The 26,715-nt window shown below is 40.1% G+C and overlaps 1 protein-coding gene across 2 annotated transcripts in view; it reads right to left on the bottom strand.

Annotated features, from left to right (window-relative positions):
- The window catches only part of phf2 (PHD finger protein 2), a 66,874-nt gene that overhangs the window by 17,896 nt on the left and 22,263 nt on the right, over positions 1-26,715 (bottom strand). For both annotated transcript variants that reach the window (XM_083939414.1, XM_083939413.1), the window contains exons 2-13: positions 22,247-22,332; positions 21,919-22,033; positions 21,311-21,471; positions 15,460-15,601; positions 15,181-15,367; positions 14,841-15,003; positions 13,600-13,687; positions 13,156-13,262; positions 12,119-12,210; positions 11,937-12,026; positions 8,181-8,516; positions 7,885-8,001 (exon numbers count right to left, since the gene is read on the bottom strand). In XM_083939414.1, the coding sequence (XP_083795540.1) occupies positions 7,885-8,001; positions 8,181-8,516; positions 11,937-12,026; positions 12,119-12,210; positions 13,156-13,262; positions 13,600-13,687; positions 14,841-15,003; positions 15,181-15,367; positions 15,460-15,601; positions 21,311-21,471; positions 21,919-22,033; positions 22,247-22,332 (1,684 nt within the window). The remainder of the gene's footprint in view (positions 1-7,884; positions 8,002-8,180; positions 8,517-11,936; positions 12,027-12,118; positions 12,211-13,155; positions 13,263-13,599; positions 13,688-14,840; positions 15,004-15,180; positions 15,368-15,459; positions 15,602-21,310; positions 21,472-21,918; positions 22,034-22,246; positions 22,333-26,715) is intronic.

The raw sequence follows: 26,715 nt of genomic DNA, 5'->3' as shown, positions 1-26,715 counted from the left end.
TTAAGGTAATTCAAGGTGAAATGGGCTCTATGAAGCACCTTCCAATGTAATAGGCCGTGCCTGGCACAAATCAAATATGAGTTGACCAGTTTCAGAATGTCCCTCCACTGGTCATCAGTGATGTCTACCCCCAAATCCTTTTCCCATGCATTTTTAGGTGAGACAATGGGGACTGGGCTCAGAAGAGCAATCTTATTATAAAGGACAGATATCAGTCTTTGTGTTGTACGTTGACAGGAATTGGTCCATCTTAGCTTCAGGGGGGTGATTCGGAAAAGGTGGGAATTGCTTTTGGATAAAATGTCTCATTTGAAGGTACCGAAAAAAGTGGCTATTAGGCAGGCTGTATTTGTCCGACAAAGATGCAAAGGACGCAAAAACCCCTTTGTCATACAGGTCCTTAAGAGTTTTGAGGCCCTTATCTGACCATATGCGGAATGCAGGATCGGCGCAGGAAGGGAGAAACGCATGGTTATTAAAAACTGGGGCAAGGAACGAAGCCCTTTGCAAGCCGTACTGCTTCCTGAACTGGATCCAAATTTTATGGCATTAACGACAACCAGATTTGATGAGACCTTGTGGGCAGTTATGGGGAGCTGTGTGCAAATCTTAGAATGCAAAAAGCAGGAAGAAGATGTTATCTCGGTATGAGCCCATAGCTGGCAGGCGTCTGCCACTTCACTGCAGAGCAAATATAAAAGTTTATTAATGTTGCAAGCCCAGAAGTATTGGCGGAAATTAGGGAGTGCTAGTCCACCAAGTTGTTGACAAAGAATAACTCACTCTTATGAATATTCAATTTATACCCCGATAGGTGTCCAAACTGATTCAGGATTGATAAAACCAGGGGGAGGGAGGTTGTGGGGTTTGAAATAAATAAGAGAAGGTCATCGGCATATACGGAGAGTTTGTGGACCAGGCCAAAATGAGTGATGCCTTTAAACTCATTCTGGGTTCTAAGCAAGCACAAGGGTGAGAGCGGGCAGCCCTTCCGTGTCCCACGCCTGAGAGGGAAACATGCTGAACAGACGCCGTAAGTGTTTACAGATGCAGAGGGGGTTACATACAGAAGCTTAACCCAAGAAATAAAATTAGAATCAAAGACAAATTTCTCCAAAAGATAAAATAGGAAGCCCCACTCTACCCAGTCAAAGGCTTTCTCTGCATCTAGCGCCACTACAACCTCAGGAGTGTCCGACCCAGGTAAGTATATGATGTTGAGCAGCCTTCTGGTGTTGAAAAATGGATGTCTCCCTAATGTGAAGCCTGTCTGGACAGTTTGGAGGCGGAGGGTGAGGACCTTAGCAAGGATCTTACAATCTAAGTTTAAAAGTGAGACCGGTCTGTAGCTGCCACATGAACTAGGATCTCTGTCTTTCATCACTAGCAATGAAATAGATGCCTCATACAAGGTCGCTGTTAGTCTGCCCTCAGTAAAGGAGTCTTTGATCATTCTCACAAGGATGGGAACTAATAGCATCGAGTATGTCTTAAAGAACTCGACTGTAAACCATCGGGACCAGGAGATTTCCTGTTCTGCATAGACTTGATTGCTTCGTGCATCTCCAACAGAGGGATGGGTCTACCAAGCTCCCTAGAGATGTTTATATCAATCTGAGGGTACATTAAGCAGGTGTTGGGGGTCGCTGCAGTAATTGGGCTGCATTCAGAAGTATATAATGCGGTGTAAAAATCAGAAAAAGACTTGTTGATCATCACTGGATCAGAAGTGTGGCTATCGTCTAGTACAGGGGTGCCAAACTCATTTTGTCCACTTTTTTCTTTGTATTAGCGCAAAGAAGAAGTAAATTATAATTCATATTAAATTAATTTTACTTTTACTAAATTTATTATGAACAGCCTAAGAATTTTTTTTAAAAGTATGTGCAATTTCAACAACACTTTTACTTAGTTTAACATTTATTTAAGTGCATTATGCACAAAAACTAATCACAGTGATTGTACAATGTTGCAAAACATTTAGTCACAGTTTTGTGGAACTTAAAAACACTGTCCTGCATGTTAAAATACATCAAACACATGAAAATTCCACATATTGGAAGCAATTTGAACAAATTAATTGACACGACACATTTGAAATCTTAAATGTCAGCTGTTTTAAACGATAAAGTAAATTTGTCCCCTTCCTTGTTAATGCATAAAATATATACATATAAAAAAACCTCAACATGCATAACATGTATGGCATGCAGAAGGAATATAAAACTCTTCTGTTGTAAATCTGTTACTGACTAGCACTGACTTTCACAGCAACTACTACAGCAAATATTCATCAGCTGTTTATTTTTATAGTGCAAAGTTGAAAGCAGCATTCCGTAGGATTTAGTCTTGCTCAGTATTTAGCCTGCACAAGTGCATCAATATCAGGCATCATGTCCTGAGTAGCAGCCAATTTCCGAATCTCATTTAAGTGCTTATGTGTGAGCTTTGAGCGCAGCTTTGTTTTATTAATGTTCATTAGTGAGAAAACTTGCTCATAAAGGTAGGTAGACCCAAACATGGACAACATTTTTGCAGCCAGTGCTGTCAATGTAGGATAGCGTAGTGTTGTATGGCACAACATGGATAATGTTACAGTCCCTGAGAAGGCTGTCAAACTGACGATGATTGAGACCTCTGGCTCGGATGAAATTAACAGTTCTGACAACTACCTCCATGACGTGATCCGTCTTTAACGACTTGCAGCATAATGCCTCCTGATGCAAAATGCAATGAAAAATCAACCCCTCCATTTGCGGCTTGTACTTTCTCTCTGAACTTAGTACAAACACCTGCCTTTTTATTGATTACTGACGGTGCACCATCAGTAGCCAGGCTTACGGCGCGTGACCAGTCCGCCCTGACTCTGTCCAGAGCACAAACAACGGAGCGGAAAATTTTCTCAGCTGTCTTTGTGTCGGTCATGGGCACCAACTCGAGAGACTCCTCTGTGAGAGTCAAAGTCACGTCAATTCCAGGGATGAATATGGCAATATGAATCAATTGCAACAGAAAATTCCAGAAATTACTCCGCTTTGCGTCTCAGTTGTCTGTCCAAATCTGCCGATAGCTCAGAAATCCAGTCTGCCACGGTATTTCTCGTCAAGCTAATATTGGCAAAAGCTTGTCGTTTCTCAGGACACACAATTTCGGCAGCCTTCAGCATGCAGTTTTTGACGAAATCTCCCTCAAAGTACAGCTTTGATGCTAATGCTCCGGGTGAAAACAGATTGCTGTTTCCTCAGACCCACCAACATTTCATTTACCTTCTGTTTTCTCAGTTCTCCGCGCAAGCTGTTGTATTTTTCACCATGCTGAGTTTCATAGTGGCACCGAATATTGTATTCCTTAAGCACAGAAACTTGCTGCTGGCACACCAGGCACACAGGTGTCCTATTCACCTCTGTGAACATATAAGAATAGGTCCATTTTTCTTGAAAAATCCAACACTCTGTGTTCACTTTTCTTTTTTTTGACAGACATTTTGCTGATGAGGGTTTGCCAGGGCCAACAGAATAAACAGGTAATGCGATAGAACCAAACACCGCTTACAGACTGTGAAGTTCAATGCCACCTGTTAGTTCCGCCTCAGTGTTGCATCATGTGGTCTGCTCTGACTGGAACACAGCGCCCCTAGCGGACAATACAGGAACTGCAGATTTGAAAGAAAATTAAGTTCCTTCTTCTTTTTTAATAATGCAGATGTATCCACCGGGCCGCACTGAACACATTTTTGTTTGGATTGTCGCAGCTGTCTCTCCGCTACGCTTGTCATTAAGAGGCTGTGTTCTAAATGTAGTAGTAGCCGTTTCTTATATAGAGGGGGGGGGGGGGGGGGGGATGGACAGGTGGAGTAAGTTCCATCGAGTTTTACCAGTTCCTCCGCAATTTCCACCAGCCTAGCTTGTTCAGGCCTTCTCATTTGAGAAATATAAGATATCACTTGTCCTCAAACAGTAGCTTTAAGTTCTTCCCACAGAGTGCCACTGCTGACATCGGGGGTGTCATTAAACTCTATTTAAGAGCAGATTTGAGTCACAACGAATCCTTTAAACTTACTATCTGACGTGTGAGCTGAACCTCCACGGTGAACGTGGAATTGTATCGTGTGGGAAATCAATGTCAACTGTGGTAGGAGCGTGGTCAGAAGTGACTATTGGATGATACTCACATGCATTCACACAGTCGAGGAGGTTGTTATCGAGTAAAAAGAAATCAATTCGGGTGTGTGGTGTACATGGGAACAAAAGAGAAAGCTTTACCATGGGAGTAACCTCCAGGGATCAGAAATTCCCATCTGTGATGCATTTGTTTTTACTGTGTGTGCTGAATTGGATAGCGTAACCTGGGTAGAAGAAGATCTGTCAAGAGTCACATCCTGCACCAGGTTGAAGTCTCTGCCTATGATTATGCGATGACTGTCAGCGTTTGGGATTTTGGCAAATAGCTTTGTAAAAAACTCTTCATCGTCCCAGGTGGGCGCATAAACCGAAACTTAGACCACCGGTGTGTTCTGGAGTGTGACCGAAACTATTACATAACGGCCGTCAGTATCTAGGATTACATTTGTTGGCTCAAACAGGACCCTTTTATGAATGATGAAAGCTGCCCCTCCAACTCTATTTGTAAATTTGGAATGGAATAAGTGGCTCATCCACACCCTCTTAATACATGGGGTGTCAGCTGATTTAAGATGCGCTTCCTGCAGAAACATCACATCCCCCTGAAGGTGCTGTAGCTGTGTCAGTGGTGTAGTGGAGGAAGAGAGTGGGGAGGGGGGTAACCCAAAAAAGGCCCAAACGCACATAAAGCAGAACAAAAGCAACATAAAACAAGGAAGTAACTACTCCCATAGAAAAAACACATTCTGAGCTCTCCAGCTCGAACTGACCACTTAACTGAACTTCTGGGGTCTCCTCCCTAAACAAACAGTGTTTGACCCCTTAAAGTCACATGAGAATAATAGTAAAGAATAAAACATAAAAATAGTATTAATAATTAATCCAGAACAGACATTAAATCAAATTAGTCAGCATGACGGTATTTTTCTACCTCAGCTCCGATGAATAGAATGCGTTTATAAAACCCTCCACCCTGCGTTAGAATGCACACTGTATCGACACAGGTCATCTCTGCACATCAGACTATAAACAGTGTCAGGCCTCAGTAAAGCCCTTTGACCAAACAGTGAACCACAATACTTCAGATAACACTTTGGCGGCGGGTGATGAAAAGTTTAAATATAATAACAAAAAGCTGTGAAAGAAATATATAATAACGAACTGAAATCCACATGCAGAAGGCTTCCAGTGCTTGGCACGGAGGCCGACCAAAGACAAACTGAATACACATTAACAGTGTGAGCGGGCACAAAAACAGGATGAAGAAACAGGAATTTAAATAGCACCGGACTTAGAGTCAACATGTCCATAGTGCGTTAAAATGGCCACGCGATTTCTGTTCAAAACTTTAACAGACAGAAAATCGGCAGCTTGTCAGGACTTTAACTATTAACGAGGCGGTCTAAAAACAATATACAATATATAAACTCCGGTCAGTCCAGGGCTGTTATAACACAGCGACACAGTGAGCACCACACCAACTCACGGCTATCCAGACAACATGACAGCGGCTAGTCTGCGGTAAAATCAACAGCTCTCCCGCGGCCATCAGGGCTCCTCTGTGTGGGTGGATGTTATGAAGGCTTAAGTCTTGGTGACCGTGGATAGCCTTTTCCTGGCTCCGTCCTTCATCGTGATGACCAGCCTCGCCCTGAGCCCTGTCACACTCCGGCGGTGATTCCAGGAAGCCTTCCCCGAAAACCTCCATGAGCAGCTCTGCGAAGGAGGCTGTGGGCCGCGGACCTTCAACAGATTATGGTAATCCAATCACTCTGATGTTATTGCGCCGGCTCCGGGACTCCAGCGTTAGAAGACACTCGTCCTTTAAATTTGCATTTACCTCAAGGGAGTAGCTGTCTTCTGAGCGTGGTCGGACACTGTGGCGTGGACGTGGTCCAGCTTTGCTTCGAGCGTTGAAATGGAGGCTTTGAACTCTGCAGGGAGGGCTTTGTTCTCGGCGGAGAGAGAGAGGAATTTAAAAGTTGCGGGAGCAAGACTCGACCCGTGTCTACTCCATCTCAGCCAAACCGGAAGTCAGTGGCTTTGATCTTTGACCTTTAATTCATGCGATTTGATGGGAATATAACCTGATCTTCTCTTTATTGTCTCTTGCCAAACACTTCCATTTCACCAATTGTAGCTTTAATCTACTCATATTACATACTGTGATATTAAATAATCAGCACATTCACTTCTTGTTTGAGTATTCTGACTCCTAACATGTACTTAAAATCAACACTATGGATCCACAAAAAACAAAAGGAAAATACTGTAGCTGTTACCAAATGGCAACTGCAGTGACCTGAAATTTAAGCACACAAATGTAACATACCAAGTAAACACACTCAGGTCATTGAACGCCTGTTATTTGACTCAAAAATTAAACTGAAAAGCATATTATCAGTACTTGTCTAATCAGCTCACTCTAAGACACACAATACAATCACTCACTACTGTGTAAAATAGAAGAAGAGAGTAAAATCATCATGATGTTAATCCCCACAGACGATATATTCATTTATACCATATTTAAATGAAACAAAATTTACTTAAAGGAATGCAAAACTGCTGCCACAAAACTCCCCACTGAGCAGACTGTGTACTTAACTGAAATACAAGATGATATATTTTCAAATATTTACTCCACGACCATTTTAAAGGCATGTGACAATGTGGTGAAACCCAAAACCGCCTCATGCATTCTTTTAATTGACAATAACACACAGTACAGGCCTAACTGCCTTGCACTCTACAAAGAGGAGCTGTGAACTTGACATGAATCAGCAGTGATCACAAGAGGCAGTGCAGTCTCCAGTGACCTTGGTAAACATCGAACAGGGTCTCTTCTCCATCTGCAAATGTTTGGCCTGATGTGAAGGGGCAGCTGGATGGATATAAGCATTCCCAAGCAGTTCAGCATTGAATTTTTCCATGAAACTAAATCCCTCCAATGTCCTCCCCCTGTTGTTTAGCAATAATGATACAACAAACTTCTGATGAGGGCATATGGCCGTGGCGTAGTTCCATTAGGTAAACTCTGACTGGGGCTGCTCTGATGAGCTGCATGCCTGAAATGTGCCACTTGGGCCACATTGTTATTTTTGCTGATTGCTTTGAAGGGAAGTGTGAAAATAAATCAACAATTTGGATCATCTGACGTTTTTTCTGCAGCAAAAACTCACAAACTCACAACTGTGTGAGTGTTCTAACCATAGACTGTACCAAAAACAGACGTATCATACAAGGTCCGTTCTCTCAACTTGATCCAATCATCCTCACCTATGGGAGTCTCCATCTTGTCAGACTTGGACTCCTCCTCATATCCTCTTACCAAAAAGGGCATGTTGGCGGGAGGGACATATGTCCATCTGGCTGACGTTTATCTCCGAGGAGAAGTGAGAGCCAGAGGCTAGCTGTCACTCAAAAAGGCCCTGCCCCTAATTATTCATAAACTTTAACCTCCAATAAAATAAAAAACTAGCCTGGTCCAAACCCCCCCCCCCCCCCCCACCCCACCCCCGTTGTCATGGAGATATGACCTAAACATACAGACTAGAATGTTTTCTTTGAACCAGGTTTAACAGGTTTAATGATGCTGGGAAAACGGCCTGTTTAACATGGGGTCAATGAGAAACTGCTCTATTATGAAACCTGCCCCTAGTGGAAACTCAGAGAACTGCAGTTTTTGGCACTTCCTGATTGGATAAACCAGGAAGTCGCTGTGGTTTGGGCTTGGTTGTAACATGAGCTGAAAGGCTCTTACCTTATACTTCCATTTTGCTTCAGTCTTGTTTTTATTCTGCTCTCTGATTTCAAACTTGTCCGCATTGTTCTGCTTCGATATTTCCTTTTCTGATAAACTCAGGACATTCTTAACAGCCTGAAGAAAGACAATTATTAATAGAAGACAAACCATGGGTTACTTTCACTATTATGCACATATGCTTACATTTGACAACTTTAAATATAGCAAAATGGCTTGCATAAAGTGAAAACTAGGGTTCCAAATAATCTTTTTACAAAATAAAAACACTTTACCTAACATTACCATCGACTCACCTTGGTCTTTTTTGGCTGGTCCATCTTACTCAAGATGTCTTTCGCATGGGACTCAAGAGCTGCGAAGCTGGAGGGTTTAGGAGGTGGCGATGATTCTTTTGCTTTCTTCGCCTTCTTCTTTCCTCCTTCCTTAACTTTCGGTACCTTCAGAGGCTTCGGGGCCTTGGGCATCTTTGGGGGTTTGGGAGGTTTGGAAGCTTTCTTTCTCGCTTTTTCTCTGCTGGGCGAGGGAACATGGGCCGGAGAGACGGGATCTTCAGGCTCTGAGTGGGTGGATGGGGGTTCTTCTACTGGAACCTTCGTGCTGTTCTCATTCTTAACGGCTTTTGTTGCATTCTTCAAAGAAAAGCATGAATTGTGAAAATTAGCTATAATTTTGTAATTGGTCATTAAACGCCATTAAGACAATTAAAGCCCTGTGTACTTGGGAAATGGCAATGTAAATAATTCAGATAAGACATCATTAAAGTCGAAGATACCAAACGTTTGCTGATTTGATTTGAAGGGATCATTCACATCCCTCTGGTACCTTGTGATCATCATTTGCCATGTGCAAACGGTCAAAAAAAGATGAATCAAGATTTTATATCACAAAGTTTGACACCTTTTTAATTATTTTTTTAATTATTTTCCCGATTTAAACTGGTGTACAGCTGCCGACTTCAACCTCACTTTGGGAACTTAGGAAGACAGTTAAGAACTTAATTCCCAACTTAATAGAACTGAGGTGGTAATAATAATAATAATAATAATAATAATAATAATAATAATAATAGTAAACTTTAATTGTATAGCACCTTCCATACAATACATGCAGCAGAAAGTGCTTTATAACCACAGAAAATAGAGGGAGAATAAACATAACAAAAGGGATATAATGCTATAGGTATTCAGCCAGCTAATTGTTTGTATTTTGTGTTTTGTATGGCATATGTCTTTATGCTTATTTGTTGTTTTTGTTGGATTGGATTTTGTCACATTTGGTGCGTTTAATTTTTTTGGTTAAATGTATTTAAAGTATTTGTGTTGTCTAGGTCCTTGAAAAAAGATGGTGCATCTCAAGGGGTTACTCCTTATAAAAGACATTTTCAACTAGTTAGTGTCTTTATAAAAGACTAAAGATAAAGTTAGGTTTGCATCGCAGGACTTGAACTTTGCTCTCTCTGTTTGGCTTTGTTACCGAAGCTTTTGCTTTTTCCAAGTAGACCTGGTTCCTTTGAATGCTTTTGTTGCAGCAAAGGCAGTGGTGCCATGTGGACCTGTGGACCTGACTCTCTTCCCATAAAACAGCATAACCTTGTCATTTCTAAAGCTACAAGTAGACAAACTGACATGCTAAAATGTGTGCTGAGGGTGACAGTGATATATATAATAATGATGTACATAATATCATTGATATCATTGAGGGATATTTCAATTGCAAAGTTGGCATTTCGACTTGAGCTGGTCAGTAAAGGAAAGTTCATGGAGGGTCCAAAAGGAAAAGGTTCCTCCTCTGAAAACAATGAATGTCAATGATAAGATAGTATTGTTGTTGTTGTTGTTGTTAGGGCCTGAGCACCGACTAAGTCTGCGAGGACCCTATTTTAATTGGAATGATTATTTATTATTATTATTATTATTATTATTATTATTATTATTATTATTTTTCCTCCTCTTAAATCACATTTTTGAGGGCCTAAACATGTATAACTTTTTGTTAAACTCTGATCAGAAGTGGTGAAAAATTTGATATTTTATGGGTCTCAGTCTTGGGCGTGGCAAATTAGCTCGATAGCGTCCCCTTGAATATTGCCAAAGCCCAGCCCCTCAATACGCTTTCACCTACATGTATGAAAATTGGTAAGCATGTGAAGAATGCAGAGAAACATGAAATATCGTCTTGGAGGTATGCCACAAACACAACAGGACGTCCGCCATTTTGATTTGAACATGTCATTTTTGGACTTTGCTCTGTACTTTAACAAACTTGTCCTTTTTTCAAAATTTCGTCCCCACGCCATAAACCAGGAAGTGGTCTTTAACACTTTAAAATCATGACCATACATTGTGCAATCTGTACCAAACTTCTCAGGCATGATTGGACTCTCGGCCTGAACACATCTATGAGACAATATTTACGTATAGTCATAGTGCCCCCTGCTGGTAACAGGAAATGACATGTTTTATACTTTGATGTCCTCGGCCTGACTGGTTCATCACATCCTCCTCAAAAGCGTGATGAGAGCCTTAAGACATGAATGATGATCATTGTGAACATGGGAGGATGTTGTGTAACGTCACAGCTGTGGCGGCACTTCAAACTTCATATGTTTGATAACATAACATATGTTTGTCTGAACACCTGCGTAGGCAAATTTTGAATAATTGTAATTGCGCCCCTACTGGTGACAGGAAGTTACAATTTATATATTTTTATGTCCTGTTCTTAGCCGGTTGAACATATCCACCTCAAATCCTGTCAGCACTTACTTAAGACCTTCATAATGCTTGATCATGTAGCTTTTGGCTTTTCATCAAACTCTGTTATTGTGGTGACCATCCTTCGCCGTGAAACAGGAATTGGTTGTAACTTCAACATACGTTGTCCAATATGCCCCAAATTTCTCATGATTCATTACAGTCCAGGCCTGAACACATCTGCATCTCAATATTTAGTCATAAGCATTGCGCCCCCTACTGGCAACAGGAAAAATGACAAATATCTACCGATTTACATGAAACTTACATTGTGGGTCCTACACTTGATGTAGGGAAACATGATGCATGTTTTGTGTATGTTGGGTAATGGTGTGGCAGCCATTTTGTGCCGCCCACCATTGTAAGTAAGTCGCTCTAACTTTAAGATGAATTGCCCAAACTGCACCACATTTCCCAGAGATTGTAAGAGTCAAGGCCTGAGGACAACTACATGCTAATATCCACTAACAGACACAACGTCACCTACTGTCAACAGGAAATCAGACTTATATGACAAAATGTATCAGATTTACATGAAATTCTCAATATCTAGAAGAAGAAGAAAGAAGAAGTATTCCTTTATCTGTCCCGCAATGGGGGAATTAAATTTTCACTCTATTATTTTTCATTTTTACACAAACACAGGCCCGAAATACACACACATGCACAAACAGGACCCATATACATGCAACCAATGGAGAGATGTTAGAGCGAGGGGGCTGCCAGTGACCGGCGCCACGAGCAGTTGGGGGTTTGGTGCCTTGCTCAACAGCACCTCGGCAGTGCCCAGGAGATGAACTGGCACCTCTCCAGCCACCAGTCCACACTCCATTCATGGTCCACACAGGGACTCGAACCAGCGACCCTCCGGTTCCCAGCCAAGTCACCTATGGACTAAGCACACTGCCGCGAGTGCCAGTGACCAGCCACGTCCCCGACATGCACCGGGTGCGAGAGCCCGTTCATCGCTGCTTGCAGCTTTAATTATTATCAGTATCATTATTATTATTATTATTATTATTATTATTATTATACTATACATTTTATAGTAATTTGATTTCTAAGATAATACTTTGGGGCTCCAACAAGAGCCAGTGATGAATATCCACAGTACTTGTGACAGCAGTCCAAACAGTAGAGACATTTGGACAGAGACTCTCTAACATCACCATGTTGACTGACAAAAATTGAAACGTCGTCTCTTACTCACACTTTACACCAAAGTGTAAAATTACCCGGAACGGCTAATCATGTTTATGATCATGTTCATGTTTATCATGTTTAAAATGAGAATACCTCTGACAGTCTGATTTCTTTAGCAAGATCCTTAATGAGCTGTGATGGCTTCATGTTCTCTGGAAGCTCATCTTCATGTTCCAAGAGGGCCTGTTATTGGGAGAACCAAAAAAAAAAAACTGTCATTACTTTTCATACCAGCTTGGGTGGACAGCTGACACACATGCACTAACTGTCCATACCTGTTTTTTAGTCCAAGCTCTGAAGGCTCCATTGATGATTTTGGCACCATGTATCAGGTATGGGGCTGGTTGCTTATTTGCTTTATGTAAAGCTGCAGGAAAGAAATGCAAATGTAATCACTAAATTCATCCTAACTTTTAAACTTGTAGAAGGCCATTAACTAGTGTATATGCTCACAGATATAAGTGAATCAGCCAATCGACCATGGTGGTAGGTAACGGCTAACATTAACTGTCAGTCAAACTCCTCTAATACTTGTTTTTATGGTGCTATTTGCCGGAGGGGATGGGTTCAAATAGGCTAAAACAGACTCTGGTCTCCTGTAGACTAATGGGCAACGAACCTTGCAACCCGACTGCTGGAATTATTTTTTGTTGTTGCGACTACGATCTTGAGACACTAGATGGTAGTGTTCTGCTTATTCTACATATTCAACCTTTAAATTCAGCTTAAGTGTGGATTTCCTCCTTGATTTCAGTTTAATGGCAAAAAAGCACTCCGGAATATCTAAGTAGCTCCATCAACTGAAGTGGTTTAAACAGGAAATCATTAATAGTATCCAGGCAAAATAGAGGCAGCGATGAAGTGAGTCTTTTCCCTCAGCACAGCACAGAGCTGATCTCCAAGTTAAAAAGAACAATGGCACAATGGCCTTGAGGGTCAGAAGTAGTATGCATCACACGCAATAGCAATGTGGCTTTAACACGCATACACAAAAAAATTTGGAAAGATAAACAGTTGGCCCAAGCCAGCTGAGGAGAGTTTAAACACAGGCTTGTAATGGAGCAAGTGATTCTAGCTGGGCCAAACCTTCTGAAGCTAATCATCTGTAAACTCTGTGATTTAATGACTGAAATAATATTCAAGCATCCAGCTTCTCATCTGCGCAGCAGACATGCAGCCCTACTCTCATACGGTCTTCTCTGCTTACATGCATTCTTCTGGAGAAATGTTGACTTGTATGTTTACATTAAAATACCACATATTAGAGCAAAAATGTAATCTATAAATACATGTAACTGATTTAAGAGTTTACCTTTGAATCGCTCAAGGAGATGCCGTCCCACATACCAGCATGCAGTCTCAAAGTTGGGGAAGGGGGTGAGAGTTTTGACCTTTAGCCGCTTCTCGATTTCATATGCTCTAAGGAGAAGAAACAAGACGTTTCAGCTAAACATCATCATGCATTACCAACAAACCATGCAATTTGGTAGAATTTGGCGCTAAAAACAAGTCCTAAATGAGGACCCAGTGGAAACTACTGTGTAAGATCAGCCAAGGCTAAATACACAATGTCTTCAAGTAACAATAAATCCCCCAAATTAGGCTGTAACTGTCTGCAGGATGCATGAAGGATCACAGCAATCAGAATAAAAAGGGAAAAAACACAAAACACATCAATGGCAGGCAGCATAAAGAAATGTGTGTGTGCGTGCGTGCGTGCGTGCGTGCGTGCGTGCGTGCGTGCGTGCATACAAACCTCATTTGCATCTCCACACTCAGGTTGTGAACGAAGTGTCCAGAGAAGGCCAGGCAGTCGACAGGAGTCAGTATTGCATTGATCCAACCTGAGGAGACGATCACTTTCAACCAGCTAATTCAAATCCAGTGACTGTAGCTATATTCATTCATTCAATATTTCTAATTAAGACAGTAGAATTAAAAAAAATCTATATTATGAATTGTATCTGTTAATTACCAGATGGGACAACAAGAACCAGTATGATCATGATGGACAGTGGTTCCTGGCAATATGACACTGTAAGCCAATCATTGTGTCTATTGTCAGATTTCACATATTTACAGTGTGGGAGCTGTTCCTTTAACATCCCTGGCTGCATCGAGCTGTTGTGGACAATATTGTAAATCAATGAGCAGCACTTGTTTTATGATTTTCTCCTCAATGTAATGTAGAACTTTGATTTGGATTGACCAAAAACAGACATTACTGCCTTATTTTATGCCAAAACAAATATCTCAATTGATTTTGATATAACAACGCATATTTAAAGCAATTCTTACCTTTCTTTCATGTCTCACAGCACTTCCCTCCAAAGTCCCACCCTCTTCCCCCTGCCTGACCTCTGACGCTCCCTCCTCCCCGGACACGTGCGGTTAGACAGAAATGCTGTGTTCAAGTGCCATGGGAAGTCCGAAGTTTCGGACCTCCAACTAGGCAAAGTTCACTGGAATACCTGTCAAAGTGGAACCTCCTACTATCGAATTTGAGGAAGATTGACCTACCCTGAATTCAATAGTAGGAGGTTCCACTTTGGCCAGTGCCATGGCTTCCCATGGCTTATAAGGCACTTTGAAGATTACAAAAGAAAATTGTAAAAATGCCAGAAAGATAAGAATTGCTTTAATATTGGAATATGAAATTCCATGTAATGAGATAGAGAATTGCATCCATATCTCCCACCACTAAACAGTTACATGTAAAAAAAACAACATTTAAACCATTTCACCCACCTGTCAATTCCATTGTGTTCATTATTAATGACAATAATAGAATTACAGCATCTTCAAAAGTATTTAAAGTATTTTAATCTTTAACCCTGATTTGCCTTGAATTTAGTACACATAAAGTTAGAAAATCAATGATTTGTGAGTCTCTGAGAGATCTGAAAATAGTGAAAAATCCTCAAATTCAGTGTAAAACCCAAAGTTGTACAGTGGTACTCATGAAGCTATATTCATTCATCCATGTGCAGCTCTGACCTGATGGGATGAACAGAGTCTGCCCTTGCTTCAGAGTACATTTGTAACACTTGTCCACCTGGTCGGCAAAGAACATTTCGCTGTGATTGGACGATGATCTCCAGCGCTCGTACAGAGACAGGTTGGCAGAGGTGGGCTTGATGAGGAAGAAGATCTTTTCTCCCTGCAAACACAAACACAATCATATTCCCAGGCATCGTCATCATCATCACGGTATGAGAGCTGGATTTTAATGTATTCCATATTTCTTCTTGAAAGAGGATTTCTCATCACATCAGAGGCAGATGACACTGACACAGTTCTGACTCAACATACTGGTCTAACCATAAGTGTGACAGACCTTTAGGACGTGGTACCAGACGGAGGCGCCACCGCACTCAATGTGGAAGTCTGTGTAGCTGTCTTTGACACAGATGAGACAGTATTTGGTAACTTTTGGCTTCCCGAGCAGAGCATCATCAGGCCAGTAGTTCTCTACCCAAGACAACCGCCGCACAATCTGTGGACTCTCCACTATAGAATTCATCCTGACCCAGAAAAAAAACAGACTCAGAAATTAGTAGGAGGAGTTTTCCAGACTGCCATCTTATAACATCACTATCAGATATAGAGAGTGTACCTTGCGTCAGAGAACTCCAAGTTGATGACATTTAACACTTTCTTTCTGTTTGTGCTGTAGTAATAATCGACAAACTCTTTGAGCTTCATTTTGCTGTCAGTCTGTTTGGTGACGTCAACAACGTCCACACCAACGTCAGGACCTTAGACAAAATCAGAGACAGAGAAGACACAGTAAACATTTTCTTTCAACGGGAAAACTGGTCTGTAGCAGTATGCTGTCAGTGATCTCATCACTGAGCTCCAGTACACAGGGAAATACAGAACAAATGTGCCCCCTACTGAAAAGAAAATGGAATAATACATTTTTCATCTTGTGATTCTTTTAAAAGGAAATTAATTGAAATGCATTAGATACAGTATTTATGAACTGGATAGCCATAACTTTGAATACAGATACTCAGGATGTGCACACATTGCATACAAAGCAAATGTTACATCTTTATTTGTTGTCCCCTCTTCTATTGCTCATGCTTATTTAGAAAACACAGCCATCAAGAGCAGCTTTGTAAATGCAGATGTTGCCTTGCTACATTTTTTCTTTTCTCTTCTCATAAACTTCACGTTAAACTGGTTAGTATCAAAGGCCTTAAAATAGTTAATCTGATTTAGTGATAGGCCGATATTATAGGGTGATATTATCGATATTTGCATTTTTAGGTGTATCAGTATCATGGCGAAATAGTTTTTTCCCAGCATTATTTACAGACAGGCATCCACAGGCAGCTCCATGTTGCCGGAGGTTTTTTTTTTAATTAAGACTTTTAACATTCGTTTTCATCATTGTGTAATTTTTATGATGTAAATTGAGGGAGCAAAAGCAGAATCAGCTCCAAATTGAGAACATCGGCAGTCCGTATCGGTCATCGGCTGAGGCTGATGAAAAAAAAATCGGTATCGGCATCGGCCCTAAAAAAATCCATATCAGTCGATCCCTAATCTGAATATCAGAAGTCTTCTACCAAAAATTATTTAATTACGAGTATGGGACGAACAGTATAAGCTTAAAGTTATCACGTTACCCGAAACTTGCCTTATGAATAGAATATCTCACAATAAAATTAATCTGGCTAATTATGTACTTAATATAGCCGAGAGATGCAATAGCTGTGGTGGTGTATCAAGTATCATGGAAACGGTACAGACAATTGAGAAATGCAAGCAAAGCCATGTCCAGAAATGCTAAATCCAACTACTATAAAGAATCTCTTGCACATGACTTTAAGAACCCTAAACCTTTCTGGATCAAAGTTAAGACCATAATTAACCCATCTGACTCAAATCTTATTGACTCAGATTAGGGTCAACAACACTATGCTGAAAATCTACTCTTAAATTGCTCAAGCATTTAATTAACTTCTCTTCTGTCTGTTCTGACCATAGACTGTATAAGAGATGGACGTAGCATACCCGCCGGGGTCCGTTCTTTCAACTTGATCCAATCGCACTCGCAATATTGTCAGACTTTGTCTCCGCCTCATTTCCTCTTACCAAAAAAGAGCATGTATGTGACGTTGGGGGGAGGGACATACGTCCATCTGGCTGACACTTAGCTCCGAGGAGAAGTGAGGGCCAGAAGCTAGCTGTCACTCAAGAGACCACGCCTCTAATTATTCATAAACTTTAACCTTGAATAAAATAAAAACTAGCCTGGTACAAAAAATGTCACCCCCCTCAGTGTTGTCATGGAGATTTTTGTAAACAAGTTCTAAATAGGTTTAATTATGCTGTGAAAACGGCCTGTTTAACATGGGGGTCAATGAGAAACTGCTCTATTGTGTAAACTACTCCTAGTGGACACTTGGAGAACTGCAGTTTTTTGAACCTCCATATTGGATCAATTAGGAAGTCACTGTGGTGGGGGCTTGGTTCTGCCTCATTGGCCAATTCCTTTCTTTCTGCTAGTGCTGTTGACAACGTATTGGTCAACAACAGACACTTCTCCTTCAAGAAAATAACACCTGAGGTTGAGGGCTTTGGCGCTATTATTAAAAACAAGCAGTGTTCCAGGAATGGATTGCATTATAACATCATTTCTTGGGTAATCATCACATATCCTCTGTTTTCTCTTCGATATGTTTTTATCTACATGTTATATACCTCAATTATGGAAATGCTCAAACATTACTTCCATTACACAAAAGTGGTGATGTGCTGGGACTCAATAATAAGAGGCCAATCTCAATCATCTTTGCTGTTGGAAAAGTGTTTGGAATACTTATTTTTAATCAACTGTCTTCTTACTGTATCTCGATGAGGATTACTTTTTTTCACCCCTTCAATCTGGTTTTAAGTCCAACCACACTACAGCAATACCTCTCTTAAGACTTACTAATGGCACTTACCCTGCAACAAACAAGAACAGGTGCAATTTTCATTGACTTAACAAAAGCTTTTGATGTGGGCGGCCACTACCTTTTGTTAGATAAACTCCACTCGGCTGCAGTGCGATACTTCACTCTGGTTCAACGCCTATCTCCACAATAGAAAACACTGTACAGTTATACAGAGAACTTAATCTGATACCATTCCGCAATGTTCAACTCTTAGTCATCTTAATCAATGAAATCCCCTCTATCGGTTTGAAATGTTGTGTTCATCTCTACAGACTACAGTAGCAGAAGTTATCATAGTAACAGTAGTAACAGAAGTTATCACAGTGACAGTGGTAACAATAATAATCACATTAACAGTAGTAACAGAAGTAATCACAGTAACAGTAGTAACAGAAGTAATCACAGTAACAGTAGTAAAAGAAGTAATCACAGTAACAGTCGTAACAGAAGTATTCACAGTAACAGAAGTAACACTAGTAACAGAAGTAGTCACAGTAGTAACAGAAGTAACAGTAGTAACAAAAGTAGTCACAGGAGTAACAGAAGTAACAGTCGTAACAGAAGTAGTCACAGTAACAGTAGTAATGGCAGTAACTAGTAACAGAAGTTGTCACAGTAACAGTAGTAACAGAAGTAGTCATGGTAACAGTAGTGACAGAAGTAACAGTAGTAATAGAAGTAGTCACAGTAACAGTAGTAACAGAAGTAAACACAGTAACAGTAGTAACATAAGTTACAGACGTAGTGACAGAAGAAACAGTAGTAACAGAATGAATCACAACAAGGGTAGTAACAGTATTGACAGAAGTAACAGAAGAAGTAATCACAGTAACAGTAATAACAGAAGTAGTAAAAAAACAAACAGAAGTAATCACAGCAACAGTACTAACAGTAGTAACAGAAGTAACAGAAGAAGTCACAGTAACAGTAGTAACAGAAGTAGTCATAGTAACAAAAGTAACAAAAGCAGTCACAGTAACAGTAGTAACAGAAATAGTCACAGTAACAGTAGTAAAGGAAGTATTCACAGCAACAGTAGTAACAGTAGTAACAGAAGTAACAGAAGCAGTCACAGTTACAGTAGTAACATAAGTAACAGTAGTAACAGAAGTAGTCACAGTAACAGAACAGTAAGTAGTCACAGTAACATAAGTAACAGAAGTAATCACAGTAACAGTAGTATTTGTAGTAACAGTAGTAACTGAAGTAGTCACATTAACAGTAGTAACAGAACTAGTCACAGTAACAGTGGTAACAGAAATAATCCCAGTAACAGTAGTAACACTAGTAACAGACGTAGTCACAGTAACAGTAGTAACAGAAGTAACGGTAGTAACAGAAGTAATCACAGTAACATTAGTAACAGAAGTAATCACAGAAACAGTAATAACAGTAGTAACAGAAGTATTCACAGTAAGAAGAAGAAGCAGAATTACTTTATTTATCCCGCAACGGGGAAATTGAATCTTTTCACTCTTATTATTATACATGTTACAAACACAGGCCCGAAATACACGCATGCACAGACAGGACCTATACATGAAATTAAGTCACAGAAACAGTAGTAGGAGAAGTAATCACAGAAACAATAATTATAATTATAATAGTTATTATAAAGTAATAACAGTAGTAACAGTAGTAACAGTAGTAATAGTAGTAACAGTAGTAACAGAGGTAATCACAGTAACAGTAGAAACAGAAGTAATCACAGTAACAGTTATAACAGTAGTAACATAAGTAGTCACAGTAGTAACAGAAGTCATCACAGTAACAGTAATAACAGTAGTAACATAAGTAGTCACAGCAACAGTAGTAATAGCAGTAACAGAAGTAGTCACAGTAACAGTAGTAACAGTAGTAATCACAGTAACAGTAATAAAAGTAGTAACATAAGTAGTAACAGTAACAGTAGTAACATAAGTAGTCACAGTAACTGTAGTAACATAAGTAATCACAGTAGCAGTAGTAACAGAAGTAATCACAGTAACAGTAGAAACAGAAGTAATCACAGTAACAGTAGTAACAGTAGTAACATAAGCAGTCACAGTAACAGTAGTAATAGTAGTAACATAAGTAGTCACAGTAACAGTAGTAATAGTAGCAACAGTAGTAACATAAGTAGTCACAGTAACAGTAGTGACAGAAGTAATCCCAGTAACAGTAGTAATAGTAGTAACATAAGTAGTCACAGTAACAGTAGTAATAGTAGCAACAGTAGTAACAGAAGTAGTCACAGTAACAGTAGTGACAAAAACAGTAATAACAGTAGTAACAGAAGTAGTCACAGTAACAGTAGTTATAGTAGCAACAGTAGTAACAGAAGTAGTCATAGTGACAGAAGTACCGTATTTTTCGGACTATAAGTCGCAGTTTTTTTCATAGTTTGGCCGAGGTGCGACTTATACTCTGGAGCGACTTAAGTGTGAAATGATTAACACATTACCGTAAAATATCAAATAATAGCCCGGGCTATTATTTATCTCAGTCACGTAAGAGACTAGGAGTATATCAGCAATCGTCACACACACGTCAACCAGTCAAAATTCGGCAGGGGCGGGTCATGGCAGAAGTTGTGCGGCTACTAAAAGAGCACATGTTACGGCCTCGCCTCCGTGTGTGAGATTTATCATAGAGACCACCAATGTGCACTACAATAGTCACGCAATAACATAAAACCACAACACTACCTGCTAATGCTTGAGCTAAGCGGCGCATTGTCCACCTTTGGAGTTGGCGGAGTTGTTCAGAAGTGACACCGAGGAAGAAGAGTTCAGTGGATTTAGTGATTAGGAGTGACAGACTGTTTGGTAAACGTATAGCATGTTCTATATCTTGTAGTTATTTGAATGACTTACCGTAATATGTTACGTTAACATACCAGGCACGTTCTCAGGTCGTTGTTTATGCGTCATGTACACTTATTCAGCCTGTTGTTCTCTATTCTATTTTTATTTTAAATTGCCTTTCAAGATGAAATGTCTATTGGTGTTGGATTTTATCAAATAAATTTCCCCCAAAAATGCGACTTATACTCGAGTGCGACTTATATATGTTTTTTTCCTTCTTTATTATGCATTTTCTGCTGGTGCGATTTATACTCCGGAGCGATTTATAATCCGAAAAATACGGTAATCACAGAATCAGTAATAACAGTAGTAACATAAATAGTCACAGTAACAGTAGTGACAAAAGTAATCACAGAAACAGTCATAACAGTAGTAAGAGAAGTAGTCACAGTAACAGTAATAACAGTAGTAACAGAAGCAGTCACAGTAACAGTAGTAACAGAAGTAGTCACAGTAACAGTAGTGACAGAAGTAATCACAGAAACAGTCATAACAGTAGTAAGAGAAGTAGTCACAGTAACAGTAGTAATATTAGTAAGAGAAGTAGTCACAGTAACAGTAATGACAGTAGTAACAGAAGCAGTCACAGTAACAGTAAAATAGTAGTAACAGTAGTAACAGAAGTAATTACAGTAACAGTAGTAACAGTAGTAGTCAGTGAGGTCCTTACCAACATAATTCTCCACATCACTGATGTAGAAGGTTGGAGCAGGCATGGACATTCCCAGGCCGTCCTTCTTCAGAATCTGTATTGGCTCATTGAAGCCGACCTCCTCCAGGTAATCCATGGTCAGCTGACTGCCACCTAGCTTCACCAGAACATCATCAGCACTGGAATACACACACACACACACACACACACACACACACACACACACACACACACACACACACACACACACACACACACACACACACACACACACACACACACACACACACACACATAACCAGTGAGTGAGGTGAAGATCATTACTCTGCCAGCAGCAACGTATAAAACTGTCTCTTGAAAAGTTATTAGACAGTGCCCTCTAGTGGGATTATTAACACAGTGAACAATAATATATACAGGGGGAGAATATTTAACATTTCAAGAGGTCTACTATTATCAACATGAGGGTAATTTCATTGTAATAGAATTCAATGAATCAACTGCAATACCAATTAGAGTGTTAAGTCTGGCTATTTCAATGACATAAAAGGTTTCCACTTTATCTCACTGCGCTGTCGACAATTGTACAGTTGAACAATAACAGTAAAGGTTGTTCAAGTGTTTACCTGGGAAAGGTCCTACTGCGAAGCTCCTTAATGAAAACTTGACTGCCGTTCTGAACAGCTTTGATATCTGTGCTTTGCCCCGTGTCATGTTTGCTCCAGTTCTTTTTCTTTTTCACTGACGAAAAGAAAAAAAGACAAACATAAAACATGTAGCAACATTTACAAAGCGATAGCACACAGCAAGAAATTACTTGATCATTTCATATTCAGACAAAAAATTGGTTTGATCTGTTTTTTTAATTGTACATCCCGTGACAGAAAATTGAGAATACGTGGAATTATCCTTTCTTTGAAAAGAGAACATTTCATTCAACAACTTGCTCCTTACATGTGGATTTGCCGTGGGTCTTCTCGCAGTTTGGACAGTGATATATGTCAATGTCTGGCGCATCATCTTCATCCACCCCAACACAGCTGAAACAACACAAGAAAACCTTTGAATGTATAGGAAAGAGACCTCAAATGACCCATTTTCCAAAGTATACAGAAGTGTCTTAGGTTTCCTGCAGTATAACAGTCAAACTGCCCTAAAGACACTTGAAATGTTTCACAATCAGTCACAGTGACATCATGTAAGCTTTTAATTGTCAAAGTCACAAAATTATCAGTGCATTTTCCCAATCAATCGAGTTGACCTTTGACCTTTCAATCAAAAAATGTCATCACTTCATCATTTGATCCTGTTAGACATCTGTCTGAAATATTGTCATAATTAACGTAGTTATCAACAAACATGTTTTGTGAGCTCACAGTGACTTTGACCTCCAAAACCTTATCAGTTAATCCATGAACGAAGAATGGAACGGACGGACAGCCTGAAAACATATTGCTCCAGAAACGGAGGATGTTTAGAGTTGTTGCTTGAATAAATAATGGAACATGAATAAGGTCGTTGAGTAATTTTGTGTCTATTGACAAATTAATTAGAGCCATGGTCCACAGCATGTCCAAAGGTACAACTGAGTTTGCATGAGAAATATTTTAAAAAGTTTTACAACTAGTTATTTTTCATAAACCTTTGACTACTGAAATCAATAATGTAAAAGTCTCATAAAAATGCAGAATGTTCAACAGAAGATCAGCATTTATGGACTGCAGGTCATCTGTTGACGTTAGTGGATTCCAATAAGCTGCCTTTAGCTAATGTTGTACTCTGCTGGCTGTAGGGGGCCTGAAGAGAGGCAAGGGACGCTTGAGTGTGCTAAACATTACATGCTTTGGGTTTTCCTGGAAAATTGGTCCCATGTCCTTTACATAGAGGTCAGTCCACAGACTGAGCCATGTATTCCTATAAACCTCAGTGGTAATGACATCATGATATTCTTCTGAGGTCGACACCCGTGTCGGTGCGTCCTAGTGATGTTTTTTCACTGTTTATATCAATATCTTAGTGATTATACAGCGTACAAATATGATCTATATATTGCCAGAGACGACAGACTCTCCTCTCCTGCATTATTTTTTACTGCAAGCTCATAGGTCGCTCACACGGCCAATTAGAAGACAGGAAAGAGCACTTGTGACCGGCATCTTTTGCTTCGAAGTGTGTGGTTGGTGGACCGTGGTGTCCGTCATCATTTTCTGTGAAACTAACAAATAGACACCCAGAAAATCACTAAAGACCCACCCACTACTGTCAGAGAGTTAGTCCGATCCTTTTACGGCATCCTGACGCTGGCAGCAGATCACAGTGGAAAACGCAAGCCGCGTTCTGGAACAGAGTTGGCCTCGGCGAGGATTACGGTGCTTCTGGGCCAGAGGGTTGATCCCTCCAACAGAGAGGAACAATAGAGATCCATTTGCAGATGAATAAGTGTTTTTACTTCACAAAAACAATGCGTAAGTGTGCTTCTGTGCGCAATGCCTAAATTGTCTTCACACAGTTTTTTTGATGGATCAGGTGTGTTCTTGCTTGGTTGGAATGAAAACCTGCAGCCACAGCAGCCCTTTACTGGATCAGTTTAACACCCCTGGTCTAGATGAATGGATATGTTTTGGCCACTAGTTCAGCACACTGTTCTGTGCAGATGAAACTGTCTTTCATAGAACTGCATTTCTTTATTTGTATGGGATTTTTATACTGAATGTAACAGTGAAATCCTTTTCTGTCTGCCACCAGGAACACATCATCCTTGCCATGTGTTCCTGCACCACAGCCATCACCACCTCACAGCACATGGCACAGCAGAATATATGAAGCATAAGAACATGCACATTATGTAAATATTGTAAATTGTGTTTTTTTTGTATATAATAAATATTTGGTTTGGAAGAGAAACAGTTGTAATGCTTTTTTTCTTCATTTGTAACTGTATAAGTCCCATTTCATCTCATGGTGAAACAAGAGTGAGAGACGACACTTTTTCTCAAAAAGTAATAAAATTCCATTTCAGACTTTCATTTTACATATATCTACTATTTATTCATATATTACACTACTTTTGTGAACCTAATATTTTTGGTAAACTCATTTCAAGCACCAAAACAGTAAAGGTATGTTTTCATAAGAAATTTGAAGAATTGGAAAAGCGGAATTCAGTTTTCAGCATTTGTGCCAAATAATCTCTTTACACATTGCTCTAGGACAAGTTTGGGCCTCACTGGACATAAAGCCGAGTTTTACATTTCCATATAAAACACTTGGGTATTATGTTATATGCCAGTACACTTAAAAGGGGAATTTACAAAATTATGAAAAATCGAGAAAATCGTCAGGATTACTGACAAAATGATAACTATTAGAGACAAATTCAACTTGGTTGGCACCAATTTTTCTTCAAAACCAGGAACCTTAGAAACAACTGTGCGACCTGATATATTCTTGGACTGCTTTTCTACAGTTGACCTTAACAAATTAACATCTGCTATTTCAGCATCAAAGCCTTCTACTTGTCTCCTAGACTCTATTCCAACTAGATTACTCAAAGTGTTACCTTTAGTTAGCACTCCTGTATTAGATATGATTAATATCTCTTCATCAGCAGGTTATGTACGACACTTTTTTTCTTAAAAAGCCCAGTCTTGATCCTGAGGTTCTAGCAAACTATAGACCTATATCTACCCTTCCTTTTCTCTCTTAAGGGCGCACTCACACTGTCCGTCCGTACCGTCCCCCGTGCTTTAGGGTACTCCCTCTCCCCCTGCGGGCCAGGCCCATTTGTACTCACACTGCCTGGGCCTCGCGCAAATGCTTCTTGCCTGACTTCAAAATGGATCCAGACGTCGTCACGCCGTAACACGTCACATGCATTGATCGACGTCATCGCGATGCGTCGCTTTACAAATCTTTCCATAGACCTTGGAGTTTTTGTGCGTCTTGTCGAACTGTTTTTGAATATTTTCATCGACCAAATCTGCACCTCCACATCACACCAACGTGAACCTTTCGCCCCACTTGTTTTAAATGTCCGCGCATGGTCCGTCTTTTTTAAATTTTTCTATATCCGAACAGGCGCACATAAAATTAAGTCAGAGCCGCTGTAGGCCTCGTGCTCAGGCTCGTACATGTGCGCACGCTCGTGCTCATACATGTGCAAACGTGCTTTACAAAAGTCCACCTCTCCCAAACAGTCCGTGGCCGGCAAGCGGGCTGCAGCTAGGCGCGGTGCAGTTGCACTCACACTGGTCAAACGAACTAGGCTTTACCCATAAAACCTGTATGGGCACGGTACAGATGGACAGTGTGAGTGCGACCTAAGATCCTCAAGAAATTAGTCGCCAATCAGCTGTGTGACTTTTTACATAATGAGTTATTTGAGGATTTCCAGTCAGGATTAGAATGAATCATAGCACTGAGACAGCACTGGTAAAAAAATTACTAACGACCTTCTAATAGCTGACAAAGGACTTGTCTCTGTACTTGTTTTACTAGATCTTAGTGCAGCCTTCGACACTATTGACCATTACATCCTGCTACAGAGACTGGAGCATCTAATTGGCATTAAGGGAACCGCATTAAGCTGGTTTCAGTCATATTTATCAGATAGATCTCAGTTTGTACATGTTAATGACAAATCCTCCATGCACACTAAAGACAGTCACGGAGTTCCACAGGGTTCTGTCCTTGGACCGATTCTATACACCTTATATATGCTTCCCTTAGGAAATATTATACGGAAGCACTCCATAAACTTTCATTGTAATGCTGACAATACACAATTATATTTGTCGATCAAACCAGAAGAAACTGATCAGCTCATTGTATCACAGCTGTTATTACCACTATTCATCATTGATTATATTTACTACCATTATAATTATCATTGTCATATCACCTTAGCTGTACTTGTTTCTACTATTCTACTATATTAACTGCCATTACACATAAGTCATATTCACATTACTATAGATATCACTATTGTTACTGTTACTTTTGTGGTTGCTTGCATCTCTGGAAGTGTCTTTCTCTGTCTCTCTCTGTCCATCTGTCCGTCTTTTCTCTCTTTCTCTCTCCTTTTCTTCCTCCCCAACCGGTCAAGACAGATGTCCGTCCTCCACAGAGCTGGGCCTGTCCGACGTTCCTGCCTGTTATAGGGAAGGTTTTCGTTGCCACCATACTCTACGGGGGAATTGTTGGGTCTATGTAAATCTTAAATAACTCATAAAGTGTGGTCTTTACCTACTCTGTGTCCTGAGATCACATTTGTTATGATTTGGCACTATAAATAAAATTGAATTGAATTAATAAAATCAGGAGTATACATGACTGCAGTAGTCATAATTCAGATTCTTTTAACTCGTGGGAAATGTGTTGCAGTTGATGTTTAGATGTTGTGGATGTGCTGCATGACTTTTACC

This window comes from Echiichthys vipera (assembly GCF_963691815.1).
Source record: "Echiichthys vipera genome assembly, chromosome: X".
Taxonomy (NCBI): Eukaryota; Metazoa; Chordata; class Actinopteri; order Perciformes; family Trachinidae; genus Echiichthys; species Echiichthys vipera.
Note: the sequence above shows the minus strand (reverse complement) of the source record. Positions and strands in the feature narration are given on the sequence as shown.